Below are 27,897 nucleotides of genomic sequence, written 5' to 3' on the forward strand. Positions count from 1 at the left end.
CAACACTGCACTGGCCCGGCGAGCTCGTCCGCGTCAAAATGCACTGAAAAAAAATCGTTCCGGGCGGCCAGAGGCGGGGAGCACCGAGGCGAGGAGCAGCCCACGTGGATATGGGACCGCAAGGTAAACGATGGCCGAAGTGGAAGCAGCGGCGCGATAACTCGGGCGACGACGTCACGGAGGAGAACCGCGCGAAGAAGCTGCACCACGGCGTGAAGTGCATTCGCAAGGTGCGAGCGATCGATTCCGCGGTCGAATGAATCGAATCTTCCGGAACGCGCGCCGTCGCGCCGTCGACGCCCTCGACGCGTCTTCCTCTCTCCCCGCCGACCGATATCGAACACCACGCGTCCCGCACATCGTTCTCACCGCGTTTCCCGTTCACCATCCACAGGCGCTGAAGAAGGCGAGGACGTTCGAGGAGCGCAAGATCCAGCGCCGCGCGACGCAAGCGGCGGCGGCGACGATGACACCGACGAGCGCGAACAAAGTCGACGCCGCGAAGCTCTCCACGCAGCTCGCGGCGGCTCGCGCGCTCGACGTCGACGCCCTCGGGGCGCACGTCGGCGAGATGACGCTGCGCGCGGTGCTCCGCGGCGAAGACGCGCCGTCCGCGGCGGAGGCGCTGCCGGCGACGAACGACTCGGAGACGAAGGCGTCGTCGAAAGCCGTCGGCGCCGCGGCGGTGAAAGCCGCGGGGACGACCGCCGCGCTCGTCGTCGCGCGGCGCGTGCTCGCCGCGGCGTGCGTTCGAGAGGAAATCAACGCGCTGCAGGAGAAGCTCGCGCTCGTGGGGGACCGGCAGGAGTGGGCGAAGGGAAGACTCGCGAGAGAGGAAGCGCGAAGGAGAGCGAAAGAGGACGAGAAAGCGAAGAAGGAGGCGGCTCGAGAGGAGGCGCAGAGAGAGAGAGAGGAAGCGAAACGGCGGACGACGAGCCGCGGTCCGGGAGACGTCGACGCGCAGGTGGACGACGTGGACGACGACGTGGACGACGACGAGGACGAGGAGGAGGAGGAGGAGGAGGAGGACGACGGCGAGAGCGAGAGCGAGGAAGAGGAAGAGGACGAGAGAGCGTCCGAGTCTGAGTCCGAGTCTGGCGACGCGTCCGCGTCCGACGGCGAGCGCGGGGACCTCGAGGAGGACGACTGGAGCAGCGGCGGCGAAGAGAACGCGCGGCCGGAGCTCAGCGACAGCGACTCGGAGAGCGACAGCGACGACATCGTCATCCGCGACGACGACGGCGAGCTCCGAAAGTTTCTTGCGGCCGAGGGCGAGGAGGAGGAGGAGGAGGAGGAGGAGGAGGACGACGACGCGCGGTTCGAGCGCGAGAGCGACAGCGACGTGGACCCGGACGACGAGCTCCCGCCCGAGCTCGCGAGGATCCTGGGCGTGGACAAGAAACCCGCGAAGCCGTCGAGCGCGCGCGCCGCGGGTAAGCCGGAAAAGCCGTCGGACGCGAAGGGAAAAAACGCCCGCGGCGGCGCGGCGAAGAAGGCGCCGCCGGCGAAAAAGCCGAAGAAGCGCATGGGCCAACGCAAGCGGCGGCTGCTCGCGGAGCAGATGCACGGCGACAACGCGAATCACATCAAGAGATCGCGCGAGGAGCGCGAGCGCGTGGAGCGGCAGAAGCGCGAGCAGGAAGAGAACATGCACCCGGCGTGGGCGGCGAAACGCGCGGCGGCGGCGGCGGCGACGGCGGCGGCGCCGAAGGGTAAGAAGATGTCCTTCGGCGAGGACGGGTCGTCGCCGATGCAGACCGTCCCGCCGCCGCCCGCGAGAGGAGGCGGCGGACGCGGCGGCGGTCGCGGCGGTCGCGGAGGTCGCGGTGACGGCGGCGGCGGGAGAGGCGCGCCGCGGACCGCGGGACGCGAGAGAGGCGGCGGCGGCGGCGGCGCGAAGCCGCCGCCGCGGAGGGGCGACGACGAGGGGAAGAGAGCTTCTTCCGATAAGGCGTCGAAGCCGAGACCGAGGAAGGTGTACGTCGGCGAGATCAAAGGCGGCACCGGCGAGGTCGTCGGGACCGTCACGAAGCCGATGGGTCCGAGCGGGAACAAGGATAAGGACGCGGCGCGGAAAAGTCCCGGCGGCGGCGGAGGCGGCGGGGGGCGTTTCGTCAGCGCGGAGGAAGCCGCCGCCGCGCACCCATCGTGGTCGGCGAAGAGGAAAGCCGCGGACGAGGCCTGGGGGGCGACGAAGCCGTCCGGGAAAAAGATCACGTTCGACGACTGACGTCGGTTCTTTAGCGTAGCAGACGCGTGAGGTCGTCGACTGGCGAGAGTGGTGTTACCGTCTGTATCATGGAGGAACGACTTTTCGCGCGCGAAAACCGGTCGAGGGCGCGGCGACGGCCGTTTTCCGACTGACACGTCGACGGTTCGAAATCGACGCGTCGTGGCTCCGCGCACGCACTCCTCGCGGCGCCATGGCGACTCGAGGCAAGCAAACGCGCGCGAAATCGAACGCGCAGACGCTCGATATGAAGTCCCCCGCGGCGAAGACCGAGTCCGACCGCAAGAAGCGCCGCGTCGGGAGCGAAGAGAAGTCCGCCGCCGCGGAGAAGTCGATCGCGACGCCCGCGAGACGCTCCTCCGGAAGGCTCTCCGGCGCGACGCCGCCGACGAAGACGAAAGCCGAGAAAGAAGAGCCCGTCGCGCCCACCGCGAACTACGACGGCCTCACCGCGTTCGAGATCGAGCGCGAGGAGAGGATCGCGCGGAACAAAGAGCGCATGGCCGCGCTGAACATCGGCACGCTCGCCGCGGAGGTCGCGACGAAGTCCGCCTCCGCGGGCGGGCCGTCCCAGCGCGGGATCGGGTCGAAGCGCCAGCGCGCGCCGAAGGAAGACCCCGGGCCCGTCCGCCGCTCGCTCAGAGGGCAGAAGGCGGAGCCCGACGCAACGTACGCGGGCGGCGTGGACTACGAGCGGCGGGACGGGACGGTCATCCTCACGAACGGCACGTTCACCGGCGCGGGCGTCTCCTCGGAGGGCGCGCTTTTCGACCCCGGGCCGTCGCGCCCGACCGGGGACGTGCCCCTCGAGTCCGTCAACGCGAACGAGAGAGCGGACGAGGCGTTCATCGCGTTCCTTCGCGACGCGATGGCGACGCCGATGAAGGACGCTGAGAAGGTGGCGGAGGGGACGCGCCTCACCGCGAGCGCCTTCGCCGAATCGGTCTCGAAGACGCGACCGCGAAACGTCGCGCTCGCGCCGACGTCCGCGTCCGGCATCGTGAAAAGCGACCTCAAGCTCGCGGACGAGGGCGTCGCGAAGGTGACCCCGCGCGGGGTCACGCACCTGGACATGGCACCGTACGACGCGAGCGGACCGGTCGTCGTCGCCGCCGGCGACAAGGACGGAAACGTCGGGATCTGGCGCGTCGACGGCGCGTCCTCCTCGTCCGCGGGCGACGACGACGCGGACGGCAGCGAGGACGGCGTGATGTATTACCGCCCGCACGGGTCGTACATCTGCCACCTGAAATGGGGCAGAGGCGGCCTCGGCGGGAAGCTCCTGACGTGCGCATACGACGGCGCCGTCAGAGCGTTGGACGCGGAGAAGGGCGTCTTCACGGAGCTGTTCGTCTCCGAGGAGGACGACGAGTTCAGCGCGTGCGATTTCAGCGCGGACGGCCGCGCGATGCACCTGAGCGATAACCGAGGTAACTACTACGTCGTCGACGCGCGCACGGGAAAGATGACCTCCCCGGCGGTGATGCTCCACGAGAAAAAGATCAACACGGTGCACCTCGAGCCCGGCGCGGAGAGGCTCTTCGCAACGTCGTGCGGGGACCAGACCGTGCAAGTGTGGGACGTGCGGAAGACCGGGAAGGGGTGCAAGCCCGTGTCGCGCCTGCAACACACCAAGTCGTGCCAGGCGGCGTACTTCGCCCCGGACGGGAGCGGGAACTTGCTCACGACGTGCTACGACGACCTCTTGCGGATTTGGCGCCCGAAGGCGTCCCCGGGCGGCGGCTCGACCGCGATGAACGACGACCCGAAGTCCGCGACGAAGATCCGGCACAACAACCAGACCGGGCGGTGGGTGCTGCCGTTCCGCGCGGTGTGGACGCCCGGGTCGGACGGCGTCGTCGTCGGGTCCATGAAGCGCGAGGTGGAGCTCTTTGACGCGCAGCAAGGGTCGCTCACGAAGAAATTTTCCGACCCGGAGCGGATGACCGCGATCGCGTCGCGGTTCGCGGTGCACCCGACGCTGAATATCATCGCCGCGGGGACTGCGAGCGGGCGGATTCACGTGTTTCGCCGGTGATCGGCGATTGGGGGCTGGGGAGGGGGGATGGACATTTATTTGTTTCGCCGCAAACTCGCGCGCTTGTGAAAAGAAAAAATAAGAATTTGCTCGAGCATCTTGAAACCTCAGCGTCGTCTTAGGACGACGTGCATTAGCATCGACAAAGGTGAGCTGCCTAATTACCAGCGTGCTCAATCTCCGTTAGCGATACTGATGGACAGTTGCATCATCGGCTTCACGTGCGATCCTCGAGCGTCTTTCTTCGTCGTGTGAGAGTGCTCTCGTCAAAAAAATCGTCTTCTGTTTACGTCTTGTTCCTAAAAGAAAGAAATGAAAGCGCGCCTTCGAAAGGCGCCTACGTCGATTTGAACCACCCCTCCGGAACGAGGTTCCGGAACCACTGCCCACTCCCGAGCTCGGGCACCCTCGATCGCTGTCCGAGGACGTTGCTCAGCGCGGCCACCCTCTCGCGCAACTGCGCGACGTCCCAGTCCAGATCCGTGAACGTGTGCTGATAGATGAACCCGCGGTTGTCTAGTTTGTACTCGCTGATCCCGTCCACGTGCGCCTCCTCGGTGATCGATCCGACCAACCGAAGCTTCCCGATGATGCTCCATCGGACCTTGATCGTCCGCGTCCCGGACGTCCCCAGCGGGCTCCAGATCCGTTGCACCTGCACCTCGCTGTGCGAGAACAAAATCGACGCCGCGGTTCTCAGCCACTTCTGGCACCTCTTGTACTCTTTGATCCCGCTCGCGACGACGTGGCCGGGGTTTCTCCCGAACGACTGCGTCTCGTCGATCAGCCCGATGTCCTCTCGGTATATTCCCCACGTCAGGCTCTTCTCGAGCAACTGCGGGTAGTCCTCGCGCAGCGTTCGAATCGCCTCCCCCGACTGCGCGTAAAACTCGTCGTCTTTCGAACCCGACGGGTCGTCGCCGCTGCCGTTACCGGAAGAAAAAGACCCGTCGCCCTCGCCGTCCGTGCTGCTGTTTCTCGGCGGCTCCGCGATCGCGCTGAGCGACAGCGCGTCGAGCTGCGACCCCAACAGACGCGCCAAGTCGTCGCCCTCGAGCTCCCAGTCGTCGTCGACGCCGCCCCAGACCCGCCCCTCCGCGGCGTCGCGCTCGTTCCCGATCGGTCGCCGCGCGACCGCGGCCGCGGAGAACGCGAGCGGCGCGATCTGCGCGCGCGTCGACGCGCGCGTCAGTTCGAACTCCTCGAACCCGGTGCGGTCGTCGCGCATTCGCCCCGGCTCCGGGTCGGGCTCGACGGGAATCTCGAGCGTGACGCGCACCGCTCGTCCGCCGCCGCGGCACGCGGGGCACACGCGGACGCCGGTGTAGCCGCAGCTGCTGCAACCCTCGCCGTCGTCGCTCCAGCGCGTGCACGAGCACTCCGTCCGCCCGGTGCCCTCGCACATCGAGCACGGCTCGTTCGGATCCTCGAGATCTTCGTTCCTGTCGTCGCTTCCTCGCCCGGGCGCGATGCCGAGATCCTCGAGGCCGCCGGTGACGACGAAGCCGCCGAGGATGACCGCCGCGGCGCCAGCCTGCTGCGCGATCCAGTCCGCGTCGCCGATGTGCGCGTGGCACGCGTGCGACGGAAATCGCGCGGCGCGGCGGTTCGCGAGCGCGGGATGATGATGATGATGATGCGACGACGTGGCGTTCGTTGAGGCGGGAGTTCTCGCCCTCGTCCCCGCGCTCGCGCGCTTCCCGGGAAGCGCCGCGGGGACGCACGGCGCGGCGACGCACGCCGCCGCGGGCATCATGGTTCGCTTATCGACCGCTTATATCGCGCGTTCGCGGATAAAAACGCGACTCGTAAACGTCGAGCGCGTCGTTCGCGCGCGTCGTCTCGCGCGCGCCTGCGTCAATGCCAGCCCGACAGGAGGAAGCAGAAGTGGATCTTTCTGCGAACGCGCGCTTCTCGTTGGTCGAGAAGTTATTCCGCCCGCGCCGCGCCACCGCCGACGCCATGTCCGCCGCGACGTCGCCCGCTTCCGCGCCCGCGCGCTCGATTCGATGCCGCCATCGCGCGGTCGAGCGCATAGCGCGGTCCGCTCGCGCAGGTCCGCGGCGGTGCCGCGCCTCCGCGCGCGCGGGATGCGACGAACGCGCGTCCGACGCGGACGCGGCACGCTCGACATCGCTCTTTTCGCCGTCGTCGACGCGCGTCGCGTCGCTCTCGCTCTCCGTCGCCGCGGCGTCGGTGATGACGCTCGCGGCCGCGGCCGCGCCCGCGCTCGCAGATGACGCCGCCGCGGTGTTCAACAAGACGTGCGCCGGGTGCCACGCCGCGGGAGGGAACGTCGTCCAAGCCGGCGCGACGCTGTTCCCCGCGGACTTGCAGAGGAACGGCGTCAGCGACGTGGACACGATTTACGACGTGATCAGCAAGGGGAGGAATAAGATGCCAGGGTACGGCGAGGAGTGCGCGCCGAAGGGGCAGTGCACGTTCGGGCCTCGTTTAAGCGACGAAGACGTCCGAGAACTTTCGACGTACGTGTTGGCGCAGTCGAAAGAGGGGTGGAAGTAGAGGCGGGGCGTTCACAGGAGACTAGAGCTAGCTAGACATAGGATAAAACGTCAAGAAGGACTCTTTCTGCGACTCGCGTCGACTCCCTCGCGCTCGTCAAACCGACTTTGTCGACTTCCGGACCATCGCGTAGTACTCGTCGAAGCCAGGACCTCCGCCCGGGTCCTTCACGCTGCATCGTTCGGCGACTTCGTACCCGAACCGTCGATACACCTCTCGGTTCTTTTCTCCGCTGCACTCGAGGTAACACGGAAGTCCCTTAGCGTCCGCGACTTTCGACACCGTTCGCATCAACTTCGAGCACAGCTTCTGTCCCTGCGCGGACGGGTCCACGGCCATCATCGCGACGTACACGTGCCGAAGTCCGCTCTTCGAGCCGTGCCTCTTGTGCATCGCATTCGTCAACTTGTCCGCCGCTTCGAAGCGTTTCTGGCACCCGGCGACGTCGCCAAACGGCGGCAAGCCGTGACGACACACCATGTTCCACACCACGCTCAACGTCGATCCGTACGGCTGAGCGTTCCCGTGCAGGAGGTGCACGACGCATACCGCGCCAATCTCGTCCGAATCCTTCTTGCGAGCGTGCAAGATCGCTTTACGAGGTCCCCCGCGAAGAGTTTCCCGGTGGATGAACTTCGAGATGTACGCGAAGATCTTCAGCCGCTTCGGGTCGTCCCACCTCCCCGACACGTCCGGGCCGCACGCCCAGTCGAGACACAGCTCCGGCTGCGTCGTTGGCGTCCCAGAGAACGAGCGCGTGCACACGTCCTCGGCGGCACGCGCGAGCGACGCGCCGTCTGTTGGCTCGGACGTCGCGCGCTCGTCGTCGTTGACGCGCATTTTCGCTCCGCGGTTCGCCTTCGCGTCGATTCTGCTCACGCCGCCGTCGGGGGTGAGGTACTCGTCCCAGACGTTCGGCTTGGGCGCGCTCGTGCACATGACGCCGCCACGCGATGCGCGCGCGGTCGTGTCGACGCGCGTCGTGGTGTGCGAGCGAGAGCGAGAAACCGCGAACGTTTTGGATGCCTCGCTTCTCGAGTATTTTTAGATGTCGCGCGTCGACGACGCGTCTGGTCCTTCATCGTCCTCGCGCCGTCATAAGTGAACGCGCGCGGCGCGGACGCCGAACACCGCGCGCGGGCCACGTCGCGGACGCGCGCGCTTCCATCCGCGATGGTGTTCGGGTTCGGCCGCGGGTCTAAGACGCCCTCCCCGGAGGCGAAGCGCGAGGAAGCGAACGTGCTCTTCGCGCGTCTCGCGAGCGGCCAAGCGTGCGCGTCGAGCGACGGCGACGGCGCTTCGACGACGGCGACCGTCGCGGCGGACGCGAAGAACGCGTCGTCGGAGGTCAACCCGAGCAACATGATGCCGAAGCCGAACCAGAAGCGCGCGTCGAGGCAGCGCGAGAAGCTCTCGACCGATCGCGAGTCGTCCACGATCCCGATAAGCGAACGAAACGACGCGCTCCCCGAGCATCAACGCGACGCGACGACGACGTGGCAGTACCCGAGCGAGCAGATGTTCTTCAACGCTATCGCGCGCAAGGGTTGGCGGCCGAAAGAGGAGGACATGACGAACGTGATCAAGATTCACAACGCGGTGAACGAGCGGTGCTGGGGCGAGGTGATGAAGTGGGAGAAGCTCCACGCGCGCGAGTGCGACTGTCCTAAGCTTCTGAAGTTTCGTGGACGCCCGCGAGAGTACAGCCCGAAGGCGAGGCTTCTGAACTTCCTCGGGTTCAAGCTCCCGTTCGATCGGCACGACTGGGTCGTCGACCGGTGCGGCGTCGACGTGCGGTACGTCATCGACTTTTACAACGGCAAGTCGAACGACCCGCGCGCGCCGATCGCGATGCACTTGGACGCGCGGCCGGCGTTGGACTCGTTCGGGGCGTTCTTCGACCGGGCGTACTTGCAAGGGAAGTGGATGATGTCCGGAGGGTGGATGAACGGACGGTAGGTAACACGCGCGCGAGACGTAGCGCTCGAGAGGGGGGGGGTCGATTAGCGGCGGCCGACGGCGGCGTTGGTACGAAAATACATCTTGGTTTCAAAGCACCTCGACGCGCGGCGTGACGCGCGAACGCTGGATCGAATCAGTAGCGGCCCGGCCACGTGCCGTTCTCGCGCTCCTCGTCCCACTTCTCAACCCACTCGGTCGGGCACAGAGAGCGGTAGTACTTCGCGTACGTCTCGCACTCCTCCGCGTCCTCGCCCTGCTGCGCCTTGCACTTGTGGAACTCGTTGTAGCGCGTGTAGCAGTGCTTCGCCTGGTTCTGCTGCGGGAAACGCGGATCGAAAGGAGCCGTCGCGAGCTTGATCTCCGGCTTGGGAGCCTCGGCCTCCTCCTCCTCCTCGACGGGGACCTCCTCCTCTTCGACGACCTGGTGGTGGTGCGGAGACGAGCGAGCGCGTCAGCGGGGACGTTCGATCGTGGTCGCGGAAGCGAAAGGAGAGAGACGTCTCAAAATTTAGGGTTGATCGCGCGCGGTGCCGCCTCGATCGCGCGCGAGGGACGCGAGGGTCGCTGGCGCACCTCCTCGGGAGCAGCCTCCTCGCAACGCGACGTAGTGGCGCCCATGGTTTCGAGTTCCGATTCACGAACAAAGAGCTTGTTCGGTGGAAAGTGACGACGGTGTTGTGAAGGGACGAAGCAAAGACCGTAGCAGCGAGCGAGAAGACCAGTGCGAGAAACGGAAACTCGGGCTTCGGAGCTCGAAAAAAAAATCGGGAAAAAAAAGAGTCGAGAAATCAAACAAGCGTCCAGCCTCGCGTCTGGTAATCTGGTCGTGTTACACGCGATTTCCGGCCGCGTCTCGCGCACTACACCGCGCGCAAGCAGCGATCCCGTGTCGCGGTCTGGTCATCGCGTTCACATTCGCTCGGGCGGATCCGTCGGAGTATCGTGCGTACTTCACACGCCGTAGGCGCCTCTAAGGGGCTTCTTCGCGCGCGCGTTCGCCGCGCACGACAACGCGCGAGGGGCGAATTCGTCGCACAATCGCCCACACGAATCCAGGGAGCGACGGACGACGTAACTGAACTGGAGAACCACCGGGGAGGATGATCAAGGCTTTCATCGTGGTGAACAACCACGGTATGCGCTCGAACCCGCGCGTCGTCGCGATCTCGTTCGCCCTCGCGCCCGCGCTCGTCCGTCCGTCTCTCGTGCATTCTCTGAATCGATCTCTTCCTCCGTTTTTCCTCCGTCTCGCAGCCATGGTGCGGCTGTGCCGCTTCTACGAGCAGCTCGGCGTGGACAAGCAGGCGGACCTGTGTCAGACAGTGTATAAGATGGTGACCGGGCGACCGGACCACCTGTGCTCGTTCGTGGACGATGAGAAGACGTTCGGCCCGGACACGAAGCTCGTGTACAGGCACTTCGCGACGCTGTACTTTTGCATATTGAGCGATCGATCCGAGTCCGAGCTCGCGATGTTGGATCTGATTCAGGTGTACGTGGAGACCTTGGATAAGGTGTTCGAGAACGTGTGCGAGCTCGACTTGATCTTCAACTCGCCGAAGGCGTACACGGTGCTCGACGAGACGATCGTGGGGGGGTTAGTTCTCGAGATCAACAGTCAGAAGGTGATCGGAGTGTACGAAGAGTTGATGAAATTGGAAAAGGCGCAGGCTTCGATGTTGGAGAGGGTGACAGGGTAGGGTGAGTGAGAGCGGGTTGAACCTTAACTTAGAACGGGCGGATTGTGCATCTATCATCTATGGTGACGAACAGAAGAGACGCGCACGCGCAAGAACTAGAAAAGTCGTGCCAGAACAAACAAGCCCCGACTGTAATTTGAGCCTTGAAATCGATATTTAATCGATAATTTTACTGGTCACGTAGTTGTCGACGATCGATTCGAAACCATAGAAAAAACGCAACTTAACCTGATACGTTGTACTGAGTGCACGATGAAAACCTGACTTGGAAAGAAATAATAACAACTTTTAGAAAGGGTTCGAGGAACTTGATAGAAAGAAGACAACACTAAGTACACGTGGACTAAATGTAACGAAGCGTACCTGGGAAACAAGTTAGAATAACCTGCTGATGAAATTCGCGGAAATATGCTCGGTGGTGCGAACGGATAATCGATATAAGTACACGAGAACGTAAAGAGGGTCACTTGAACAAACTTGAAGGCAAAGAAGGCGACATTTGCAGATTTCTCCAGGAACTAGACAGGACTACAGTAACTACGTGTAGTCTGACAACCAAATCAAAGAAAAAATCGGCAAGCTGCTATTTTCTTAAGATTTTCGCGCGTGATCGTCCAGCAAAAACTGGAAAATAAGTCGGAAAACTTCCTTCAGAGTGCTTTCATCGGAACAATCTTCGCAGTATTGGCAAAGAACTGCAAATTGCTGACAAATATCGATGAAGTTAGTCTATCAGCAGTCTTTAAAAGCCTTCAAAGTTTAAACGCTGAGCTCATGAATCGACAAGCTTCCGCAATTCGATGACTTAGAGACGAGCTTAACATGAATTCAAAAGATGCTCTACAAATTCAACAGATTTCGATGTAGGAAACAGCAAAGTAGTGCATTATTATCCATAGAATCAATACAGAAAGATTGCTGAAGTTATCAAGCAAATCGAAACCCTCTCCTTACATCATGTCTGCTTGATGATGGTTCATTGCAACGCAGCTAAATTATCCTTCAGAGAGAATAATAAGTTACAACTTAGACGTTTAGGGTTCAAAACGACTTTCTTAAGATGTGAATACTGTTATTGTGAGTCTGATTCACAATCAGAGTGCGTCAGTTATTGCGGTCCAAGTTCACTTTCCTCCTGGAAGCAGCCAGGTTCGGATAGCCAACCTTGTTTAAGCAATGTTAGTGATATAACAACCACTTATCAGTTATTCTTGCGCCTTTGCTACATTTTCCGGGTCCTTTTACCTCAGAAAGTTCCTCAATTTCTTTTGATGCAGAGATTCTCGCGACGTAGGTGTTTCAAGACATTACCTCGTTCGTTTACTTCATGTTAACCGCATTGCACTGTTTACATTTACACATCTGACGACATTTTGTATCGTGGTGATGCTAAGATCGTTGCGTGCGAGTGCTTCCCGCATCGACAACTTATTCTTCTTTTTTCCACGAACGATATGGTTCGTTTATTTGATTCGTTCCTCGAGCGGTTTTCTGCTTTGTTTTTTATATTTGTTTAGCGTTCGCGCTTACAATTGTTGATTGTTTCGCGGCGGCTTTATCGCTCATTCATTGTTACTTTACGAGCGTGTTTTCATATTCGCGAGAAGTTATCTAGGACTCACAATACTTTCCATGAAATGACCGTCGCCATACCTTCTTCTCTCGCTCGAGTCTGCATCCTTCACGCTTTGATTCGTATAATCCCACCTGCTTTATTTTCGCTTCTGCTAGGCTCCCTTCGTCACGCAGAAGTGATTTTTTAAAGCAATTTTTGTTGTGCTTTCCGCGTGTGTGTGAAAACGAAATAAAAATCGCGGTGAAGGCATTTCCACACTGATTTTAATCGCATTTCCGCATGCGTCAAGTCTTTTCAGGGAAAGTCAACTTACCTTTCGAAAAGAGTCCGAACTCTGAATTGGTTTGAAGCTTATTTCGCTCCGATTAATTTAGTCTTCTAAGCTACACTACTTTTGCAACTAAGGGCTAAGTGCTGGTTTGAAACTGTCTCGAGTTTCTACTGTCCTTTTGTCTTGGTCTTGGTCTTTCGCAACGCGGACAGCGAAAGAACCTCAGGCTCGTCTTCCTTGCCTTGATCTTTTTTCGGTGTCTCCGGTGGCGACGTGCCCTGCTTCTTAGTTCCGAAGCAAAGACATCCTCCCCCCCCACCAGCCATCTCCTTCTTCTCCCTCTTCTCTATCTTCGACCGAACCTTTTCCATCTGCCTCAGCGTCTTCTCTCTCTCCAACTTTTTCTTCGCGCGTTCCTCCTTCGTGAGTTCCTCCGCTTCGTCATCCGACGGCAGTGCGAGTTCGATGTCGTCCGGATCGAGTGCTTCCGAGAGGTCCCACTTCAGCACATGCATCTGACTCGACAATATATCCTCTACAATTTTCAAGCTGTCGCAAACGTCCAGGAGTTTGACGAGCATCTCGTCGTGCACGGTGTCGTCGTCTTCCTCGGACTCGAACAGAGACGCGAGCCAGTTCGTGTTCGGATCGAACAAGCAACCCGCGGGGCCCGCGTTCGCGGACGGTAACTTGTTTTCAAACTCCGTCAGCATCGTCTTCGCCCACCGCACCTCCTTAAACATGGCGTCCGTGACGCGTCCTTTCAACACGCGTTCCGATCCCGGCAGGTCGCGTAGCTCGTCTGTCATCTTAAGGAACTCAACCACCCCGTCGTGAAAATCGCTCAGCTCCTCGGGTATCTTTCGCGTCAGCACCGTGAGCGTCGCGATTGCGCTGTCGCTCAGGATCGACGCGTCCTGTACGTATTCGACGTATCCTCCCAGCGATTTGTCCACGATCGCTTTGGCGTTTTGCTTCTTGGTGTTAAAGTTCAACCTCCGCCCCGCGTCCTCGTCCGTCTTCTCCGATTTTGCCTGGTACATCGTGCTCGTCGGCGAGCGGTACTTCGACCGCGGGGGTGAGGCGGGGGTCTTTATCGGATCCCGCCTCACCTTGTACATGATCGTCGCCGCCGCGTGCCCTTCCCAAGAAGGTCACGGAGCAGCGCACGCGTGCGCAATCGACTGGAGTTGTTGACGATCCGGTAGGGTTGAAAGAAAAAAATCGGCGCTAAAACTGTCTGTTCGGGGTTGGTTTGATTAAAAGCTGATTTTCCAGTGATTTTCCCTGGATTTTCCCTCGAGTCGCTGATTTTCGGCTGGCAGTAGTTCACCACTTATGGCCAAGAACGAGGAGAGGAAAAGTTTCTCCGCCGCCGGCCAGAGGCGCGAGCGAGAGACGACGCCCCGCTCGGGACCGCGATCGTTCGTGTAATCTAATCTTCAATTTTCGATTCTTCTACACCACGTTTCCGCGGTTAACTAAAGAACTAAAACAACTCCTCACGACAGCGGCAACCCGCGGTCGCTTCCCCTGCCTCGCGACCGTCAATCATATCAGATTCATAACGAAGCCTGCGACTTTTTGCCACACGAACGCGACCCCATAGATCTCGAAGAACGCGCAAAAGTTCCACAGGCTGTGCAACACGATCGGCGCTAATATGTTCTTCGAGCGAATGTACACGACGCACATCAGCATCCCGAGCACGGTCAGAGGAAGAAGCCTCTCCATGCTGAAGTGCGCGGCGGCGAACAGAAACGACGACAAGACGATCGCGACGTCCATGCGGAAATACCGCGTGAGCGACGGCATCAGGAACCCGCGGAATATCATCTCCTCCCACACCGGGGCGACGAGGGACACGACGCCGATGTAGAAGCATACCGACAGGATGTCGTTCGATATCATCACCTGCTCCCACGGCGACATCGGCAAGGACGCGCTCGACACCGGCATCATCGCGCTGTTCAGGTTCACGGTCGCGGTGACGATGGGAAACGCGACGCAACCGCGTAAGATCTCCATCCACCACCGCCCTTTCAACGCGATCGGGAACCACCGCTTCGGGAGCGGGAAGTACGGCCGCAAACACTGATAGAGCACGCCGAGCCCGACGAACATCTCGACGACGTCCGCGGAGAGGGAGTACAACGCGAGTCCTCGCGCGCTGAGCTCGCGGCAGTTGAACCCCAACCACGTGACGACAGACGGCAGACCGACGTGCCCGACGAGCAAAAAAGCCGCGAACCACAGGATCATGACCTGGAACACCAAGCCCGCGTTCCACGGGACGTGACAGAACCCCTCCCTGGGGAGGTCCAGGTACTTATCGATCCAGCACGGTATCCGATGCGGCGTCTCCGCGTCCGCGTTCGTCGTCTCGGACGCTTCCAACGATCTCTCCTCCCCCTCCTCGCTGTCTCCCTCTCCCTTCGGCGCGACCGCGTCCCCGAACGCGCCGACGGTGCGCGACGCCGATCGCCGACACGCGTTCCCCATCGCGAGTCGCGCCCGATGGCCTCGACGACGCCCGACCTCGCGCCATACCCCCAACGCCTCCCGGCTTGGAGCGGACGCTCGCGCGGCGATGCGGTCACGACTACAACGCCTTAGTTCGGTCCCGCGCCCGCCGCTTGCCGTCGTCGTCGCGACGGCGACGAAGCAGAGCGACGCCATCCCGCCCGGGCGGCGCGATCTGAGTGGATAAACTTTTTGGAGTGCTGCTTTCGGTTCGCGAGTCCTCACCAGGCTGCGTTCGGCCGAGGATGCGCGCACACTACGAGCGCGCGGGGACGAGTTTGAGCGATGCGCGATTCAGCATCACGAGCGGCGCGATTCTCTTCGATGCGAATCGCGTTCAGACGCGGTATGAATACGACATCAGTGTTACAACGGCGCGCGTCCGCGCGGCGGGCGCGGGGAAAAGAGCGACGACTTCGCGCTCGTCGTCGTCCCTCACCGGTAGAGCGACTCGGACGCGAGGTTCTTCGCGATCTCCTTCTCCCACTTGTCGCCGTTATCCAACAGCTTCTCCTTATCGTACATCAACTCCTCGTGCGTGTACGTCGCGTACTCAAAGTTCGGCCCCTCCACGATCGCGTCCACCGGGCACGCCTCCTGGCAAAACCCGCAGTAGATGCACTTCGTCATGTCGATGTCGTACCGCGTCGTCCGTCGGCTCCCGTCCTCTCGCTCCTCCGCCTCGATCGTGATCGCCTGCGCGGGGCAGATCGCCTCGCACAGCTTGCACGCGATGCACCGCTCCTCCCCGGTCGGGTACCGCCTCAGCGCGTGCTCGCCGCGGAACCGCGGCGAGAGCGGCCCCTTCTCGAACGGGTAATTGATCGTCACCTTCGGCTCCCAGAAGTACTTCATCGCGAGCGACATGCCGCGGAACATCTCGGTCAGGAACAGCGTCTGCGCGCTCGCGTCGATGACTGCGCGACGAGGGGGGAGGTAAGTGGTCAGCGCCCGCGTTCGACGCGCGATCGATCGCGGGAAAGACGAGGACGCGCGTGGGGAAAACGATCAGATCAAATCAAGACGCGGGTTTCTTCGCTTACCCCCGGTGAGATCGTTCGCCCGCGCGGTGCGCGAAAGGCTCGCGATCGACTCCGGCACGGGCACGTTGCCTGCGAGACGACGAGGAAAGGAATCGTTAGCGACCGTGGACGAGCGCCGAGAGGTGTCGAAGTCGCAGACGCGCGGACGAGCGCGCACCTTTGTTGTCCCTCTGAGGCGCGGGGGCGTCGGCTTGGCGCTCCGCGCTCGAGTGGAAGGTGTGAGAGGAGAGCCCCCCCCAATTCGCGGCCGCCGCGCGCGCGGCCCCGAGCCGACAAAGGCTGTTCGACGCCTTGCGAAGCATCGTCGCGACCGTGGGCGGTGTTTACGACCCGCGGTTTGCAAACCCGGCGCTCTCGCCTCGGTCGCGGGCGCGACGCACTGACGCGAGGACGAACCCTAAACTCGCACACTCGAAAGGTCGCGTGACCAACGAGCGCGAGCGCGACCACCGACCGCCTGGCCGCTCGCGCGACGACCTGAGAAAAATTGAATCGCGAAGCGACAGGTCGAGCCGCACTGTCCCAACGCGTCCCAACGCGTCGCGCCCCCCGCCGTCCCGCACCCCGCGCGCCGACGCGCGGTCGGCCTAGATGACCGACGCGGAGATACCCACGCACCTCGCGGGCCCGCCGGACGTCCCCGACAAGCGCGTCTTCGAGCTCAAGGCGAAGATGAACGCGCTCACGAAGCGTCTGCTCGCGGCGGAGAAGCAGCGCGACGACGCGGTGGAGGCGAAGACGACGACGAACGCGGCGATGAAGTCCGCGGCGCGCGAGGCCGAGGAAGCGCTCGTCGCGACGCGGCATCGCGCGGAGCAGGCGGAGATCCTCGCGAGGGAGAACGCGGCGCGCGCGATCGACGCGGAGACGCGCGCGGCGGACGCGGAGCGAAGAGCGGCGCGCGCGGAGGCGACCGCGCGCGAGCAGTCCTCGCTCGTCGCCGCGCTTCGGGAGGAGATCGAGACCCTCAAAGCCGTGGGCGTGACGCTGGATGACGACGTCGACGTCCTGCGCGCGAAGGTCACCGAGCTCGAGGTCGGCGTCCGGACGTTCTCGCGGTCCTCGCAGACGACGGAGGAGGCGGAGGCGGACGACGCGCGACGCGGCGGGGGACGCGCCGCGGGGGGAGGAAGGGAGGGACTGAAAGACCGCGCCGCGAGCTGGATGGCGCGTCTCGACCGCGTCGGGTCGGACCCGCTCGCGGGGAAGGAGAACGAGGTCGTGCGGTCCGCGCCGGACTTCTCTGGAGGCGGCGCGATGACAGCTGTCACGACAGCTGTCACGACGCGAGAAAACGAGCCGAGGCGGACGGCGACGAGCGCGCGCGACTCGCACGCGAGACGATCGCTGTCGCGACTCTCTCGAGGATCCCTCGCGATTCGAGGATCCGTGGCGTCCAGAGGAGGGAGCGGGAGCGCGACGAACCGGGACACGATATCGTCGTACGGCGACGACGCGTACCTGTACGACGACTACGACACGCAGTCGGAGTACTCGGACCGAGACGTCGGCGGCGGCGGCGACGATCAGTGGGCCGGGGACGATCCGAACTGGACCGCGGCGTGATAGACGCGCGATCGATCGTTAGTAGAAGTAGGTAGCGCGCGTTCTTTATTCGTTTCGTCTTTCTTTCGTCGCGGACCGCGTCCGCGTGTTCACGGGAGGGAGTCGTTCTCGCCGACGCGCTCACGCGGACGGAGACGCCGGCTCCTCCTCCTCCGTCGGCTTCGCGGCTTCCGCGACGATGTCCGCGGGGACGGTCAAGACCGGGGACGGGCAGTACGCGAGCGCGTAGGAGGAAACGCTCCCGAGCATCGCGCGCTTCAGGTTCCCTGTCAGTCCTCGCGTGCCCATGACGAGGAAGTCGATCGCCCCACCTTGATCTTCGACGTAGTCCACGATGTTGTCGCGCGTGTCTCCTTTCATGTCCAAGAGCACGGACGCGCATAGACCTTCGTCGTCTCTTTGAAACTCCGACAACGCCGCCATACACTCGTTCGCCGCCGCGGTCGCTTTCAGCGTCGCCTCCGGGTTCTCGCTCGCGGCGCTGTGAAGCAAGTGGACCTCGTCTCTCGGCTTCAACGCGTTCGACATCGCCCATCGCACGAGCGCGACGCTCTGAGACGTGCCGTCGATCGCGATCGCGACCTTCCGCTGCTTCCCCGGGGTCGTCATCCCGAGGTACGCCGCGCCGACGGTGTCGGACGTCAGATCCGGGATGTCCCGGTACTTCCGAGAGCGAACGACGAGGACGGCGATCGGCGCGTGCTGCGTGACGTACAACGTGACGGAACCGAGGAACATACGGCGCCAGCCCTGCCTGCCTCGGCATCCCAGGAGCATGATCGCGTCTCGCGGGCACTCCATCGTCGCGAACTTCACGAGCGCGTCCCCGGGGTCATGCGTCGTCTCGATCAATAAGATGCGGTGCTCCATTCCCCGGACGTCGTGCGCTATCTCCGACGGGAGCCAGTCCTTCGCGAGCGACGCGTCCGAGAGCGTCTTCACCGTGTCCATGGGGATCCACCCGCTCGTCTTTTGCTTGCACTTCAGGAGCCAGATGTTGTCGCTCGGGAGGAAGAAGTTGTCTCTCGCCCAGCGCCACGAGAGCTTCGTGTCGATCGCGTCCTTGTCGCCGACTGCGACGCGAGGGAGGAGGAGGATAAGCGACGAGGGAAAAAGCAACGACGACGAGGGAAAAAAACGACGACGCCGCGCGCGACGCCACGGACGCACCGGCGTAGAGGACGGTCCGCGGGGTCTCGAACGTCATCTCCTCCATCGAGGGCGAGCGCGCGCAGGGTGAGGAGGGCATGGTCGGGTGCGATCGCGTGCACGCGCGGGGGGGAGAGTGACGACGCCGCGCGCGCCGCGGTCGTCGAGAAGGAGACGAGCTCTCGGAACGTACGAAAGCTGCTGACGCGTCAAAAAGAACTCCCTTCTCACGTGAGAACGCGCGGGAGGACGACGACGCGTGGAGGCGACGCAAACCAGTTGTAATCAATACACTACGTTCGCTCGCCGATAATCAACGGCGGCCGCCCCGACCGCCACCCCGGCCACCCCGACCGCCCTGCTGGTGACCGCCGCCGCGACCTCCTTGCTGGAAGCCGCCTTTGCCGCCGTTGTTCTGGCCGCCTCTGCCGCCGTTGTTCTGGCCGCCGCGACCGCCGCGGTTTTGGTTATGGTTTTGCCCGCCCGCGGCGCCGAACGTGTCCATGTCGAGCCTGCGCATCTCCGCGAACCGCGACCGACCGCCAGTTTGCGTCGCCTGCTGCTGTCTTTCGAGCGCTTCGCACGACATCGAGTCGAAGAAGTCGTCCTTGACGTACGTCGGCGCGGCCTCTTGTTGCAACCGCATCGCCTCGGCTTCTTTCCGGAACTTCGCGAACGCGCCGACAAAGTCAAAGTCCTCCGTCGGGACCGCCATCCGCGTCGGGAGGAGGCCGTCGCCGCCCACGTTCGGTCGCGGGACGGGCCCCCGTCCTCCGGCGCGCGGCGCGGGAACGCCCGCGCCGCCTCTGCCGCCCCGTCCGCCGGCGCGGGGGGCGGGCACCGCGCCGCCGCCGCCGCCGCCGCCTAGCGTGTGCTGCGGCACCCTCGCGGGGACGCCCTTGGGCTGCGCTCCGCCGCCGCCGCCGCCGATCGCGGCGGCGAAAGACGTCGGTTTCGCCTTCGGCACAACCGTCGGCGCGGGTTTCGGCGCCGCCTGCCTCTGCTGCTGCTGCTGCGGGGGCGGACGCGTCTGTCGCGCGGGCGCCGCCGCGGGGGGCGCCATCACGGGCTGGCGGTTCCACGGGTTCGCCGGCGCCGCCGCGGGCGCGGGGGCCTGCTGCTGACGCGGAGGCTGCTGCTGGTACTGCTGCTGCGGCGGCGGCTGCTGGTACTGCTGCTGCGGCGGCTGCTGCTGATACTGCTGCCGCGGCGAGGCGGGGGAGAGAAAATTCATTCAGTCGGTCGATTGTTCGTTCCTCGAAAGAGAGCTGAGGGGCGTGGACGCTCTCGCGCGCCGATCGCCGCGCGCGTCGCGCCCCTCCGCGCGATCGCGCGCGGGCATCGGCGCGCACGCGCGGGGAAACCAAACGGCCGCGCTCGCACCTGCATCGGCGGCGCCATGCGCTGCTGCTGGACGGGCTGCTGGACGGGGGGTGCCGCCGCGGGAGCCGCGGCGACGGCCTGGGATTCACGCGAGGGGAGGGAGGATCGGGGTCAGCTCGCGGACGTGAATCGCGCCGATCGACGCGTCGCCGCGCGATCGCGCGCGCGTGGAACGCTACGACACGACGCGGATGGGACGAAACGAGAGATCGCGCACCTGATCCATGGTCAGGTCCTTGATGTCGCTGCCGCGGAAGATGATGTAGTCGTAGATCTCCGTGGACTGCGGGATCTGCGGGCCGTTCTTCTTCCGTCCTTCCGTGCCGAAGGATCTCACTGTTCGATGCGACGGCGGGGTAGGGAACGTCAGCGCGTCGCGTGACGAGCGAAGCGGTGGAAATCATAGGATGAACGCCCGCACGCGTATCGTCGACGCGTCGATTTCGGGAAGGATCCGCGGGCGATCTGTTTCAGCGTCGGATGCGCGGGATCGCGGGGGGACGGACCATTCTGAAGCGCGAGCGACGAGTCCACGGTGTCGATCGTGTACAAAATGCCCTCGTATCTGATCTCGCTCTTGGAGATCAGGCTGATCTTGCTGCCGATGTATTGCGCCGCCATTATGGGCGCGTTGCGTGTCGTGCGCGCGCGGGAATGCCCCTCCGGACGACGCGGTAGTTCGGCTGGCCTGGCAGGCGGGAGCCGTGAAGTCGTCTATGTTTTCGAACCGCTCTCGTACACACCTCCCCGCGCGAAGCGATGGAGACGTCGAGCACGACCGTGCGGCTGGCGTCGCCGGTCACGTCGACGCTCGTCGCGCACGCGATGAAGGAGGTCGTCAAGTTTCTGTTCTTCGTGCGGCAGCAGACGCCGTCGTCGTACGACGAGCTCCGGACGTGGTTGCTGGCGCGTCCTCGATCCCAACACGACGTCGTCGCGACGACGACGACGACGATGACATCTGACATCGCTTCCCCGCTTCTCTCCTCTCTTCCAGGACGCGGTCGGCCCTGAGGCCATCGGCGCGCGTTCGACAGACGCGCACGACGACGCCGTCGTCGAATCCCCCGGCGAGAAACGGAAACGACGCGTCACGTCGAGCGAGCGCGCGGCCGTCAAGTTCCTGAAAGATTTCGACGCGATGCTGGCGGCGTTGACGCCGCGAGCGCTCGAAGCGTTCGACGTCACCGAGGTCGCGGTGTTCTTAGGGTCGACGCCGCTCCGCCCGCGGGAGATACACGCGTTCAAGCTCGAGTCTGTGCGCGGACGGTACGACGCGCCGACGACGCGGACGGACGGCTGGGACAAGGCTCTGAGCAACGCGGGGCGCAAAGCCGTGCGCGAGTGCCTTCCGACGCTCGCCGGGCTGCCCGCGTGCGACGCCGTCACGCGCGCGTTTCTCATGATAAGAGGGAAGGCGATGGACGAGCCGCCGGAGGGGTTTCTCCCGAAGCGAGGGTTCAAGCCGCTGACGCGGTCGACGAAGGTGCGCGCGGAGTTTGACTTTCGTCGCAAGGACGACGACCGCGCCGGCGACGAGGAAGACGGCGACGACGACGACCAGGCGGTGTGGTACCAGCGCGCGGTCGTCGTGAAAGGCTTGCGGACGTGACGCGACGAAGACGAGTTCACGAGAGTCTTATTAGCGTACTGTATTACGTATGAAAAGAATAGTCTAGCTCTAGCACCTAAAGAGAATAGAACACCTTATAGTAGCAATATCACCAGGCAAACAATGCGCCTCGCGCGTCAGTCCGACTTCGCCGACTTTCTGCGTCTCATCGTCCGCGAGAACGGCCCCATGGAAGGATCCATGATGTATTCGAAGATCACCTTCGTCCACGACGTGTGGTACTTCAAAGTATCGTAATATTCCGGCGCGATTTCGCGGATTTTGTGCAGCCTGCTCCCCGGCACCTTCGGGAAGTCGTGGTGCTCGTTGTGGTACCCGACGTTGTACACGAGGAAATTGAGCGGGCCGTAGTACGAGTACGTCTCCTGTCCGGGCTCGAAGACGTAGTGCTCGGAGATGAAATGCCCCGCGATCGGGTGCAGACCGCCGCCGAGGAACACGGAGAGGAGGAGGTACAGCATCGCCCTCGGGCCCGCGAGGTACACGAACGCGAAGTCGAACCCGACCTGCGTGACGAGGTTGAGACAGTCCCACGCTTTCATCGGCTTGGGAGACACCAACATCGGCCGAAGCGCGTAGAAGAAGAGCTGACCCATGACCCACACCGTCTTCAGGAGCGCACCGCCGACGGAGAACACCGCGGCCTCGCCCTTCGTCGGGATATCCGTGTCCACGCCATCGTGACCTTGGAACAGGTGGTGCTCCATGTGGTACCTTTTAAACGCCACGGAGAACGGGATCCCCACCGGGAGGTTCGCGAACAACCCGAGCGCGCGGTTCGCGGTCGTGTTCTCGAACACCAAGTTGTGCGACAGCTCGTGGTTCGCGAGGAACAAGTTCGCGGTGGCGAAACCGCCGAGGCTGTACGCCGCCAACACGAGCACGGGCATCGGCGCGTTGTTCCCGAGGTAGTACGCCGCCGCGAGCTGCGTAAAGACCACCGCCACGATCTGAGGGAACGACCACATGTCGGCGCCGTACAGGTCCTTGATCTGCGGGTACTTCGCGAGGATCTCGCGACGGCGCCTCGCGTGCGGCTCCTGCGGCGAGCGCGCGGGGTGGGTCGAGAGCGGAGGTCAGTCGAGGGTTCGAGCGCTCGCGACGGCGGCGTTCGACGATCAACCGTCGCGAAGAATAATAATGTCGTCGTTCGGATCTGGAGAGCGAACGGAAAGATACGCGGCCTCGGGGGATCGACGCGAGCGACGGGCGCGCGACGACGACGCCGTCCGCGCGCTCGCGCCGAGAACGGATTCACGTGGGCATCGTTGGAGTACGCACATCGTCTTTGCTCCAGTAGAAGTCTCCCTTCGTCTTCGCCTCGAGCGCGCCGCTCGACATCTTGAAATCAACCGACGGCGCGTGTCCCTCACTCAGATTAGAATAAAGTGGCGCGTGTCGACGTCACCGATCGGTACGGCGCGAAGAGCGCGAGGCGCTCGCGCGCGCGCGACGGCACGACTCGACGCGAGAATGCGACCGATATATGCGCGTGAACGACTGGCGCGGGCGTTCGCTTCGCCCGGCTCGCGCGCGGGTTGTGTTGGGCGCGTACGTTTCCCGCGTCCAGTCGTTTCGAGCGGCACACGTGCGCTTCGGTTCGTAATGTCTGGCCGCAATTTTCCCGCTGCCCGCGGATCTTTACGTATCCGTACACTACGTGTACACGTTTTCTGCTACTGTATGGGTTTTTTGTCTTGATGAATCGAATAGCTGAGCGTCATTTTATGCGGCGTTTCAAGCGGGGACGGGCGCTCGGCGGGTCCGCTGCGGGACGCCGCCGGGACGGACGCCGCGCCGCGAACAAAACGTTCTAACGCGCGTGCCATTATTACACAGACTACTACATCGCACGCGGACGACGCCGCGCGCTGCGGGTCCCGCGTCTTGGGACGGCGACGCGAAAGCGAAGACCGTCTCCGCGCTCACCGCCGCTCTCTTCGCTTCTTCCGCTTGTCCCGCGCGTCCCCGTCCAAAGGGTCGTGCACGTTTTTCAAGTCGTCGTACTGGTCCTGGAAGTCCCACAGCTGCGAGAGGAGGCGGAGGGGACGTTCGGAGTGGGTTCGTTCGTGAGTGGGGACGCGCGCGGGAACGGGAGCGGCGCCCGTCGAGAAAATGTTGGCGGCCGCTGGCCTCGCGCGAGGAAAAAAGTGTGTGCGTGGGCGCGGGGGCACGCGTCGACGGCGGGTCGTCGACGTACCGCGTCCTCGTCCTCGTCCTCCACGCGGTGCCCGTGCTTTGAGTGCGCTCGCATCGCCTTGATGATGTGCACTGCGAGGTTTTAAACGGAACGAAATCGCGCGTCAGTCCGCGGACGCGACGCGAGGGACGGAGAGAGAGGGAAGGGGCGGGGCGCGCGGGACGGGGCGCACCACACTTCACCAGCGGCGGCACGGCGAAGAGCAGCGTGCCGAACATGAGTAAGAACAGATACACCTGTGGAAAGAGACGCGGCGAAGGCGGCGTCAGCGACGGAGGCGGGGATGCGCGCGTGGGCACGCGCGCGACCCGCGCGCGGAGCTCGGAGCGCGCGGGGATAATTTCAATTCGATCTCTCGCACCTGATTCTCCTCCGCGGTCAAGTCGAGGCCGCCGCCTAAGAGCCTCCTACCCGGCCCTCTCGCGACGTCCCATCCCGCGGGAGCGTCGATCAGCTCCGCGCTCCAGTACGGATCCATCCCCGCGGCGTCCATCACCACCGCGGCCGCGTCGAGCGCGCGCGGACTGGAACGAGATTCGTTTCGGCGAGTTGGTTTATTCGTGTTCGGGCGCGGGTGCCTTTTAACTTCCTTTCGACGGCGGCGGCGGGCGGCGCGTGCGAGACGAGGTGCGCTAACGCTCTTCCCTAACACGACTACGTGGACGATCGCTATAACGCCGGAGAGCCGCTTGTCCTCACCCGCGGAACCACGGGAACCACCTCCGGCGTTTCGCGACCGCGGCGTCCGCGTCCTTCATCGACCGCCGCGCGTCCGCGATGACCTCGCCGGTGTAGTCCCTCTTTCCTCGCGTCTCCGTCGTCTCCCCGCGCGCCGTCGCCGCTTTCTCGCGCTCGGGGACCAACACAGTTCGCTCGAGCTCGTACCGCGCGTACCCGAGCGGGAGCCCGATCCCCGCGCCGACGGCGAGGCCGAGCGCGGCGCCGCGCAGGCGCGTCGCGATCCCTCCCGGGATCGCGAGCCCGGTCGCCGCCGCGGTGACCGTCCCCGCGAGCGCGGTGTTCCACATGTCCCTCGCGCCGCCGCGCTTGACCTGCGCGCCCATCTCGATCGCGCTGAACACCGCGACGAAGCTCCCCACGCGTAACCCCCCCATCGTCGCCTCGTGCGCGCCGCGCATCCATCGGTGCCGCTTCGCGACGATCGCGCTCATCGGTTCCCCCGCGGCGTTCACGAACGGGTCCGTGCGCGCGGCCTGTATCATCCCGTAAATCATCCCGCCCAAGGTGCCGGTCGCGGTGTTCGACGCCCACTCGCGGAGCTCCTCCGGCGGGGGGGGGACCTCGTCCCCTGGGTTCACCCGGTCGAACGCGCGCTCCATGGTGTGCGGGCGGACGTGCCGTGAAACTTGATCCTTTCATTATTCTCTTCCGAGATTGCGGAAAGGGACGACCGCGCGCCGCCGGTCGCGTCAGAACGACGAAGCGCCCCGCCGCGCGCGCGAATCGATCTCGCCCGAAGATGCCGCCTCCGATGAAGGTTAACCGGGCGATATGCATGACGTGCGGCACGCGCGGGCACAGCGCGGCGAAGTGCCCGCAGCGCATCATGCTTCACGTGCAGCACCGCCTCGGGGGTGCGTACGTTAAACCGGGGGTACCGGCGGACGAAGCCCCGATGCCCGCGTACGTCCCCCGAGAACGCGCGAGCGTGGCCGGGGTGCGCAAGGCCACGTCCCGGATGTTCCAGAGGGCGAAGGAGATCGAGGAGGAGAAGCGCGTCGCGGAGGGGATCGCGCGCGCGCGCGCCGCGGGGGGGATCGCGAAGCCGTCGACGTCCGCGCCTCCGGGGATCGTCGTGAAGCGCAAGGGCGAGAAGGTGTCCCTCGTGCTGCCGGGGGCGGCGGGAACGAGCGCGGGCGAGGCCGGGAAGAAGCGTAAGGTCGCCACGAGCGACGGCGACGACGGCGGCGGCGGCGGCGACGACGACGACGACGGCGGCGGCGGCGGCGGACTCGCCGGGCTCCTCGGCGCGTACGGCAGCGACGACGAGATCGACGAGGACGAGAAGCCGCCGGCGCCGTCGCCGCCGCCGGCGAAGAAGAGACCGAAGCCGCCGGCGCAGAAGATCGACCTCCCCGGGGTCGGCGACTTAGATTTGCCGGACTGGGACGCGATGGAGCGGAAACAGCAGACCGCGACGGCGCTGCGGAGGGAGGCGCTGGATCGGCGAGAGCCGTGTCGAAGCTTCGCCGCGGGGACCTGCCGGATGGGGGACAGGTGCAAGTATAAGCACGTGGGGCCGGCGCCCGCGGCGGTGGACAATCGCGCGCTGTGTAGGAACTTCCAGAACGGGAAATGCTTCATGGGGGACAAGTGCAAGTACAGGCACACGACGACGGAGGAGGAGGTCATCGTGTCCGCGAACGTGGACAATAGACCCGGGAAAAGGTGATCGTTCGTACGCGTAGTCTTGATAATACTCTCAAAACGCGAGCTCGTCCATCACACCCGCCTGGGCCCGGACCCGCCCTTGCGCTTGTTGAAGGCGTTCTTGTTCTTTTTGTAATCGTTCGCGTACTTGACGTTCACCGCGGAAGCTTTGAGGAAGTCGAACCGACGCAACTGGAAATTGCCCGGGGCGGCGCGCTTGAACGGCGCGTCGCCGAAGCTGTACGTCACCGCCTGTTCGTACTTCGGCTCCGACTCGAGCTCCTCGGGGTCCTTCACGAAGTTGAACCGTCGCAGCGTGAAGTTGTCCGTGCGCTTGAACGCGACCGCGACCGGCTCGGTGTAGTTGAAGTTCAACTTGCGCAGGGTGAACGCCTCGCGGGGCGCGCGCTTGAACGCCCCTTTGCTCGCCGCCGCGGTCTTCGCGTTCATCGCATCGCTCCACGCGTCGATCCACAGCTGCGCGCTCGCGGCGTTCGCGACCGCGTCGTCGACCACGGGCGTCTCGTTCACTGTTTTCATCGCGGCAAAGTCGAACCGACGGAGGGTGAAGCCGCCGGAGCGCTCGAACGCTTTCCCGTCCGCCGCCGGTTTCGCCGCCGCCGCCGCCGCGGGCGCCGCTTCTTTCTTGCCCTCGTTGAAGTTAAACTTCCGCATCGTGAACGCCCCGCCGCGCTTCCGCGGGTCCGACGGCGGCGGCGCGACCTCGCCGACCTCGTCGTCGTACGACATCTCCGCCATCTCGAGCTCCAACGTCCGCACCTTCCCTTTCATCGTCGACTCGAGCGCGCGAATCTTTTTCCTGAACGCCTCCGCCTTCGCCTCCATCGCGTCCGCCTCCGCCTCGAGCGCCTTCGCCCTCGCTTCCGCGCCCTCGAGCTCGCTCACGTCAACCATGTCCGCGATCATGATCTCCAACTCGCGGACGCGGGACAGCAGCGTGTCCCTCGCCCCCTCCGCGGCGTCCAGCTCCTCGACGTCCGCCATCTCCGCAACCGTCGCCTCCAAGGCTCGAATCTTGGACTCCAACTCGTGCGCTTCCTCGGGGGTCAACATCTCCGCCATCATCGCCTCGAGCTCTCTCACGCGCTTCAGGTCCTTCATCATCGGCAGCGGCGGCGGCGTCGCGCCGATGTTGGCAAACTTGGACAGCTGGCGCTTGAGCTGATCCGCCTCAGACGCGGCCGCCGCCGCCGCGGCTTCCGCCGCCGCCAGCTTCTCCGCGCGCTCCGCCGCGAGCGCGGTGAGCGTCTCGATCGTCCTCTTCGCCGTCGCGAACTCCTCGCCCGCGGCGCCGTCGGCGGCGCCGTGCGCGAGTCCGCCCTCCGCCTCCGCGAGGTCGACTTCGAGCGCGCGAATCTTCGCGAGGAGCGCGTTTTTGTTCTCCTTCGCGCGCGTCTCCGCGACCGCGAGCGCGCTCTTCGCGGCGGCCGCCTCCGTCTTCAGCGCTCGGAGCTCTTCCGCGGCGTCGCCGGCGCCGGCGCCGGCGCGCGCCAACGCGGCCACCTCCTCCGCCGCGGTCGCGAGCGCGTCGTTTAACGTTCGCAGTTCCTCCGCCTCGAGCTCGAGATCCTCTGCGCGCGCGACCGCCTCCGCGAGCTCCGTGGCGTCCTCGAGGAGCTCCATCATCGCGTCCTCGTTCTCCGCGGTGAGCTCCGCGACCTTCTCGCGCAGGCGCTCGTTCTCGCTCT

At 64.1% G+C, this 27,897-nt stretch overlaps 17 protein-coding genes across 17 annotated transcripts; 7 read left to right on the plus strand and 10 right to left on the minus strand.

Moving 5' to 3' along the window:
- Positions 1-110: 110 nt before the first annotated feature.
- Positions 111-2,230, plus strand: MICPUCDRAFT_53840 (uncharacterized protein; the record flags this gene model as incomplete). Its single annotated transcript, XM_003063928.1, has 2 exons — positions 111-230; positions 395-2,230. The coding sequence occupies 2 exons, from the start codon at positions 111-113 to the stop codon at positions 2,228-2,230; spliced, it is 1,956 nt and encodes a 651-aa protein (XP_003063974.1).
- Positions 2,231-2,729: 499 nt separating this feature from the next.
- On the plus strand, positions 2,730-4,361 carry MICPUCDRAFT_66218 (uncharacterized protein; the record flags this gene model as incomplete). The annotated part of the gene is made up of 1 exon (XM_003063929.1): positions 2,730-4,361. One exon carries the CDS (start codon positions 2,730-2,732, stop codon positions 4,266-4,268), a length of 1,539 nt encoding a protein of 512 aa, XP_003063975.1. The 3' UTR covers positions 4,269-4,361.
- A 1,141-nt stretch (positions 4,362-5,502) lies between these two features.
- Positions 5,503-5,691, minus strand: MICPUCDRAFT_9542 (uncharacterized protein; the record flags this gene model as incomplete). Its single annotated transcript, XM_003064110.1, has 1 exon — positions 5,503-5,691. A coding segment is annotated over one exon (189 nt), but the record flags the coding sequence as incomplete, so codon positions are not given.
- A 539-nt stretch (positions 5,692-6,230) lies between these two features.
- PETJ (cytochrome c553, chloroplast precursor) lies at positions 6,231-6,791 on the plus strand (the record flags this gene model as incomplete). The annotated part of the gene is made up of 1 exon (XM_003063930.1): positions 6,231-6,791. One exon carries the CDS (start codon positions 6,231-6,233, stop codon positions 6,789-6,791), a length of 561 nt encoding a protein of 186 aa, XP_003063976.1.
- A 96-nt stretch (positions 6,792-6,887) lies between these two features.
- On the minus strand, positions 6,888-7,730 carry MICPUCDRAFT_53844 (uncharacterized protein; the record flags this gene model as incomplete). The annotated part of the gene is made up of 1 exon (XM_003064111.1): positions 6,888-7,730. The coding sequence occupies one exon, from the start codon at positions 7,728-7,730 to the stop codon at positions 6,888-6,890; it is 843 nt and encodes a 280-aa protein (XP_003064157.1).
- A 405-nt stretch (positions 7,731-8,135) lies between these two features.
- Positions 8,136-8,696, plus strand: MICPUCDRAFT_6472 (uncharacterized protein; the record flags this gene model as incomplete). Its single annotated transcript, XM_003063931.1, has 1 exon — positions 8,136-8,696. A coding segment is annotated over one exon (561 nt), but the record flags the coding sequence as incomplete, so codon positions are not given.
- A 190-nt stretch (positions 8,697-8,886) lies between these two features.
- On the minus strand, positions 8,887-9,371 carry MICPUCDRAFT_53846 (uncharacterized protein; the record flags this gene model as incomplete). Its single annotated transcript, XM_003064112.1, has 2 exons — positions 8,887-9,174; positions 9,327-9,371. The coding sequence occupies 2 exons, from the start codon at positions 9,369-9,371 to the stop codon at positions 8,887-8,889; spliced, it is 333 nt and encodes a 110-aa protein (XP_003064158.1).
- Positions 9,372-9,627: 256 nt separating this feature from the next.
- On the plus strand, positions 9,628-10,523 carry MICPUCDRAFT_36827 (uncharacterized protein). The gene is made up of 2 exons (XM_003063932.1): positions 9,628-9,887; positions 10,008-10,523. The coding sequence occupies exons 1-2, from the start codon at positions 9,854-9,856 to the stop codon at positions 10,451-10,453; spliced, it is 480 nt and encodes a 159-aa protein (XP_003063978.1). The 5' UTR covers positions 9,628-9,853; the 3' UTR covers positions 10,454-10,523.
- A 1,944-nt stretch (positions 10,524-12,467) lies between these two features.
- MICPUCDRAFT_43190 (uncharacterized protein) lies at positions 12,468-13,421 on the minus strand (the record flags this gene model as incomplete). Its single annotated transcript, XM_003064113.1, has 1 exon — positions 12,468-13,421. The coding sequence occupies one exon, from the start codon at positions 13,419-13,421 to the stop codon at positions 12,468-12,470; it is 954 nt and encodes a 317-aa protein (XP_003064159.1).
- A 487-nt stretch (positions 13,422-13,908) lies between these two features.
- On the minus strand, positions 13,909-14,595 carry MICPUCDRAFT_5567 (uncharacterized protein; the record flags this gene model as incomplete). Its single annotated transcript, XM_003064114.1, has 1 exon — positions 13,909-14,595. A coding segment is annotated over one exon (687 nt), but the record flags the coding sequence as incomplete, so codon positions are not given.
- Positions 14,596-15,171: 576 nt separating this feature from the next.
- MICPUCDRAFT_45998 (uncharacterized protein) lies at positions 15,172-16,168 on the minus strand (the record flags this gene model as incomplete). Its single annotated transcript, XM_003064115.1, has 3 exons — positions 15,172-15,740; positions 15,867-15,935; positions 16,024-16,168. The coding sequence occupies 3 exons, from the start codon at positions 16,166-16,168 to the stop codon at positions 15,259-15,261; spliced, it is 696 nt and encodes a 231-aa protein (XP_003064161.1). The 3' UTR covers positions 15,172-15,258.
- A 289-nt stretch (positions 16,169-16,457) lies between these two features.
- MICPUCDRAFT_43192 (uncharacterized protein) lies at positions 16,458-17,010 on the plus strand (the record flags this gene model as incomplete). The annotated part of the gene is given in 2 exon segments (XM_003063933.1): positions 16,458-16,915; positions 16,935-17,010. 2 exon segments carry the CDS (start codon positions 16,458-16,460, stop codon positions 17,008-17,010), a joined length of 534 nt encoding a protein of 177 aa, XP_003063979.1.
- A 542-nt stretch (positions 17,011-17,552) lies between these two features.
- On the minus strand, positions 17,553-18,681 carry MICPUCDRAFT_43193 (uncharacterized protein; the record flags this gene model as incomplete). Its single annotated transcript, XM_003064116.1, has 2 exons — positions 17,553-18,505; positions 18,603-18,681. 2 exons carry the CDS (start codon positions 18,679-18,681, stop codon positions 17,553-17,555), a joined length of 1,032 nt encoding a protein of 343 aa, XP_003064162.1.
- Positions 18,682-18,894: 213 nt separating this feature from the next.
- On the minus strand, positions 18,895-20,612 carry MICPUCDRAFT_49080 (uncharacterized protein; the record flags this gene model as incomplete). Its single annotated transcript, XM_003064117.1, has 4 exons — positions 20,471-20,612; positions 20,182-20,300; positions 19,965-20,042; positions 18,895-19,782 (listed from the first exon to the last, which is right to left on the minus strand). The coding sequence occupies exons 1-4, from the start codon at positions 20,583-20,585 to the stop codon at positions 18,895-18,897; spliced, it is 1,200 nt and encodes a 399-aa protein (XP_003064163.1). The 5' UTR covers positions 20,586-20,612.
- A 111-nt stretch (positions 20,613-20,723) lies between these two features.
- On the plus strand, positions 20,724-21,576 carry MICPUCDRAFT_53854 (uncharacterized protein; the record flags this gene model as incomplete). The annotated part of the gene is made up of 2 exons (XM_003063934.1): positions 20,724-20,894; positions 20,962-21,576. 2 exons carry the CDS (start codon positions 20,724-20,726, stop codon positions 21,574-21,576), a joined length of 786 nt encoding a protein of 261 aa, XP_003063980.1.
- A 22-nt stretch (positions 21,577-21,598) lies between these two features.
- Positions 21,599-23,133, minus strand: MICPUCDRAFT_49081 (uncharacterized protein). The gene is made up of 2 exons (XM_003064118.1): positions 22,879-23,133; positions 21,599-22,637 (listed from the first exon to the last, which is right to left on the minus strand). Exons 1-2 carry the CDS (start codon positions 22,936-22,938, stop codon positions 21,714-21,716), a joined length of 984 nt encoding a protein of 327 aa, XP_003064164.1. The 5' UTR covers positions 22,939-23,133; the 3' UTR covers positions 21,599-21,713.
- Positions 23,134-23,522: 389 nt separating this feature from the next.
- MICPUCDRAFT_49082 (uncharacterized protein) lies at positions 23,523-27,835 on the minus strand (the record flags this gene model as incomplete). The annotated part of the gene is made up of 7 exons (XM_003064119.1): positions 23,523-23,624; positions 23,798-23,868; positions 23,970-24,033; positions 24,159-24,321; positions 24,497-25,106; positions 25,408-26,017; positions 26,267-27,835. 7 exons carry the CDS (start codon positions 27,833-27,835, stop codon positions 23,523-23,525), a joined length of 3,189 nt encoding a protein of 1,062 aa, XP_003064165.1.
- Between the last annotated feature and the right edge of the window lie 62 nt (positions 27,836-27,897).

This window comes from Micromonas pusilla (assembly GCF_000151265.4).
Source record: "Micromonas pusilla CCMP1545 genomic scaffold MICPUCscaffold_16, whole genome shotgun sequence".
In the NCBI taxonomy this organism is placed as follows: Eukaryota; Viridiplantae; Chlorophyta; class Mamiellophyceae; order Mamiellales; family Mamiellaceae; genus Micromonas; species Micromonas pusilla.

What these genes read in the sequence shown, in the direction of transcription:
- MICPUCDRAFT_49081 (XM_003064118.1), bottom strand. Translation starts at nt 22,938, where the DNA reads ATGTCGAGCGGCGCGCTCGAGGCGAAGACGAAGGGAGACTTCTACTGG. An exon ending in TCTACTGGAGCAAAGACGAT is followed by an intron (nt 22,638 to 22,878) that starts GTGCGTACTCCA and finishes CGCTCGCCGCAG; the next exon opens with GAGCCGCACGCGAGGCGCCG.
- MICPUCDRAFT_36827 (XM_003063932.1), top strand. Translation starts at nt 9,854, where the DNA reads ATGATCAAGGCTTTCATCGTGGTGAACAACCACG. An exon ending in CATCGTGGTGAACAACCACG is followed by an intron (nt 9,888 to 10,007) that starts GTATGCGCTCGA and finishes TCCGTCTCGCAG; the next exon opens with CCATGGTGCGGCTGTGCCGC.